Here is a 3,833-nt window from a genome sequence, read left to right as displayed (position 1 = left end):
TCGGCTACCTGGCTGACTGGTGACAAAGAATTGTTCAAGAAGCTTCTACTCCCCCTCCACCCAGTCCCCTCATTTAAAAAATTAAGTCCAGAAACGTTAAAGGACGTGCCCATAGCACCCAGGTAGTAAGTAGTAAAGATGAGATTCAAACCTTGCTCTTCTGACTCAGAATCCAGCATGCTTTCTGCTCACTGGGCACCACAATACCCTGCTTCTGTACCCTCCAATCACCTTAGCTTATTCCCCATTGGCCTTTGGAACTTCCCTGAGCAGAAGCAGCAGAAGCTCTGTCTGACTGCTTTTCATGGTGCTGAACAAACGGTGATTCTCTGGTGTCATGGGGCTGAAAGTAGTACCTTAAGTCTAGTGATGCACTATTTTTACTTTATCTTGTTTTCAATTGTTGCTATTTTTTAATTTTTACTTTACCTATATTTTCCAACTAATATACTCCTTTCCAAGATCAACACATCGACTCTGTCTAATATTGTATGCAGTAGTTCATACCCATAGTCCTCCACTTCTGCAAAGAAGAGAGGAAAATGTATTCTCGCATATCTAATTGGGGGGGGGGTCAAACTTGGTCATTTTTATTTCATAGTATCCCATTTTTATCATTTTATTTTATTATTGTTTTAGAGGCAGCTAGATGGCACAGTAGATAGCTCTCTGGATCTGGAATCAGGAAGGCCTGAATTCAAATCTGGCTTCAAACATTTACTAGCTATAGTATATACTACATATAGTATATGAACATATATATGTATATATATATATATATATATATATAGAGAGAGAGAGAGAGAGAGAGTACTCTATGCAAGTCTTTTAATATTTGTTTGCCTCAGCTTTCTCATCTGCATAATGGAGATAATAATATTCCCTATCTACCAAGATTGTTGTAAGGAAAAAATGAGATATTTATAAAGTATCTTGCAAACTTGCAAACTATACAAATGCTAGCCATTGTTTTATTGTTGCAATTTCCATTTGCAACACTATATTTATGGTGTACATTGTTTTCCTGGTTCTACTTACTTCATTTTGCATCAGTTCGTATATATCTTCCCAGGCTTCTCAGTATCCATCATATTCACTGTTTTTTTAGAAGGCAGTAATATTCCCTTATATATGTGTATTTATTTAGCCATTCTCCAACATACACATATCAAGCATTATATGAATATTATTATTATTTTGTTTATAATTCTTTGCTTGAAGAAAAATTATAAATATTTTGATGTATATTGGAACCTGCTTTTTACCATTGACCTCCTTTATGCATCTATTCTCTCCCCATTTAGTATAGGTATTGTTCCATTCTTTGTATTTGCATCTCCCTAACACAGCCTGGCATACAGCAGGTACTTAAAAAGTGCTTATTAATTGGGTTATATGCCTAGCAGTGGAACCCTAGATTAAAGGATGTGAACATTTTAGTTGCTTTCTTATGAATTCCAGAATGTTAAATCTCTCTTTTCTTGGTGGATGCAGAAAAAATTACTAGCCCTTTTCTGCCAAAAGAATTCCAATCACTTTCATGTCCATTTTTACCTTGACCTTCACAACCTCCCTCTAAACTGAATAGGAAAGTTTGTGGGAAAAAGTGGGGAAGAAAATGGTATTGTCTCCTGTTTTAAAGCAATTCACCCAAAATGTAAGAATGGTTTACCCTAAGGTCATCTGTCATGTAAACAGCCCAATCCAGCCAGGCTGAAGGACTAAGATTCCTAATTGTAACAGGGGGCACTACACATTAGGCTGTCTACTTAATCCGTATTCCCATCTAGAGGGATATCAGCTTTGTGAGAACAGGGAACTTGTTTCTTTTGGAGGCTGTAGAAAGCACCTAGAATGTGCTAAATCATTAATCATGTCTTAAAGCCACCATGGCACCTCAGTGTCTTATACCTAAAGACTGTAATAAGCAGGAAAAAGGAGAGAAGAATTCCACCAAGAAGGATAAGAGAATGCCATGCCTGGGGTGTGCTGGTATGGAGGGCAGTCAGGCTGTGCTTAAGAATCAGCTCTTCCCAGGAAGCCCATTGGCTTGTGGAATGAATGCTGAGCCTGGAATCAGGAGACATCTGAGTTCAAACCTGCACTGACAGCAGCTGGTGTGGCACCTCAAGTCACCCAAATACTGCCTGCACCTCAATTTTCTCCTTCCTTGTCAAAGTGATCTTCCAAAAGTGTGTTTGACCTTGTCAACTCCCCCCATTCAGTAAACTGCAGGGGCTCCCTATCACCACCAGAATAAAATATAAAATCCTCCTACTTTTAAAACCATTCATATCCTGGCCTCTTCCTACTTTCCCAATCTCCTTATGCCTTATACTGCTCCCTTACCAAGACTAGATGCCACATCTCCTAACTGCATTTTCATTTGCTGTCCCTTATGCCTGAAACTTGCTCTCTCTCTCTCTGTCTCTGTCTCTCTCTGTCCTCTTCCCTCTCTCTCCCCCATCCTTTTCTCTTTCTCTCTCTGCTTTTCTCTGTCTCTGTCTTTCTCTCTGTCTGTCTCTGTCTTTGTCTCTCTGTCTTTTTCTCTGTGTCTATCTCCATCTCTTTCTCTGTGTCTCTCTCCCTTCTCTCTCTTTCTCTCTCTCCCCTTTTCCCCTCCTTCTCTCCCTCCTTCTCTCTCTGTTTCTCTTTCTGTCTCTCTGCCTTTCTCTCTGTCTCTCTCTCTTTCTGTCTCTTTCCCTTCTCTCTCTCTCTTCCCCCCTCTCTCCCTCTCCCCACTCCTCCCTCTCTCTCTATTTTTCTTTGTCTTTCTCTCTGTCATTCTCTCTCTCTCTGTTTCTGTCTCTCTGTCTCTGTCTCTCTCTCCTTCACCTTATCTGGCTTCCTTCAACTCCCAACTGAAACTTCACCTTCCACAGGAAGCTTTTCCTAATACCAATTCCTGCTGGTTTTGTCCTTCTGAAACTCTCCCCCTGCCTCCAATTGGCTCTCTATGTCTTGTGCTGTTTGCATGTTGCCTTCCCCTTTTGACAATGAGTTTCCTGGGAGCTGGGACTGCCTTTTGCCTTGCTTTGTATCCCCAACATTTAGCGTAGTCACTGGTACAAGTAGGCATTTAATAAATCCTTGTTGGCTGATTGATTCATGAAATGAGAATAGTAATTCTGTGACTACCTCCCCCACAGTGTTGTTGTGAGAAAAGAGCTTTGCCACCCATTTAAAGTACCCTATAAATGCCAATTACTGTTCTGCATGGCTCCCTCCTCACCTAATTCCTTCTTTCTGCCCTTCTGTTCTTTCAGGCACCTCAGTGACGCAGCTGCTGGCCCGTGACATGGATAATGACCCCCTGGTTTTTGGGGTGTCTGGTGAGGAAGCCTCCCGATTCTTTGCGGTTGAGAGTGACACAGGGGTTGTGTGGCTGAGACAACCCTTGGATAGAGAGGTATGGCTGTCACATTACCTAACACTCTTCATCTCATTTGGGGGAGATGGCCAATTTCAGCTCTGCTTAGTTGAATTTGACTCAGTTTACCTGGTTTCTTTCTAATGAATCCATTTCCCCTAACAAGTAATGCCATCTTACTAGGTCAAGTCAGATCTCTCTCTTTTTTAATTTAAAATTTATTTACTTTTAGTTTACAGCATTCAGTCCCACAATCCCTTGAGTTCCAAATTTTCTCCTCCTCCCTCTCCTCCTCCCTTCCCCCCCCCATAGCAGCATATAATAAAATATAGGAATACCTTCACATTGAACATTAGTCAGGTTGTAAAGAAGGATTATAACCAATGGAACGAACAGCGAGAAAGAAGGAACAAAACAAAAGAGAGAGAGAGAGAGAGAGAGAGAGAGAGAGAGAGAGAGAGAG

At 41.0% G+C, this 3,833-nt stretch overlaps 1 protein-coding gene across 1 annotated transcript in view; it reads left to right on the top strand.

Moving 5' to 3' along the window:
• CDH23 (cadherin related 23) overlaps positions 1-3,833 on the top strand; it is a 620,897-nt gene that overhangs the window by 151,409 nt on the left and 465,655 nt on the right. Inside the window, exon 4 of the mRNA XM_069071099.1 lies at positions 3,267-3,409. Coding sequence (XP_068927200.1) covers positions 3,267-3,409 — 143 coding nt within the window. The remainder of the gene's footprint in view (positions 1-3,266; positions 3,410-3,833) is intronic.

This window comes from Petaurus breviceps, unplaced genomic scaffold (assembly GCF_028583685.1).
Source record: "Petaurus breviceps papuanus isolate PSGF00001 unplaced genomic scaffold, PetGlider_PUasm1.0 90825, whole genome shotgun sequence".
Classification (NCBI taxonomy): Eukaryota; Metazoa; Chordata; class Mammalia; order Diprotodontia; family Petauridae; genus Petaurus; species Petaurus breviceps.
Note: the sequence above shows the minus strand (reverse complement) of the source record. Positions and strands in the feature narration are given on the sequence as shown.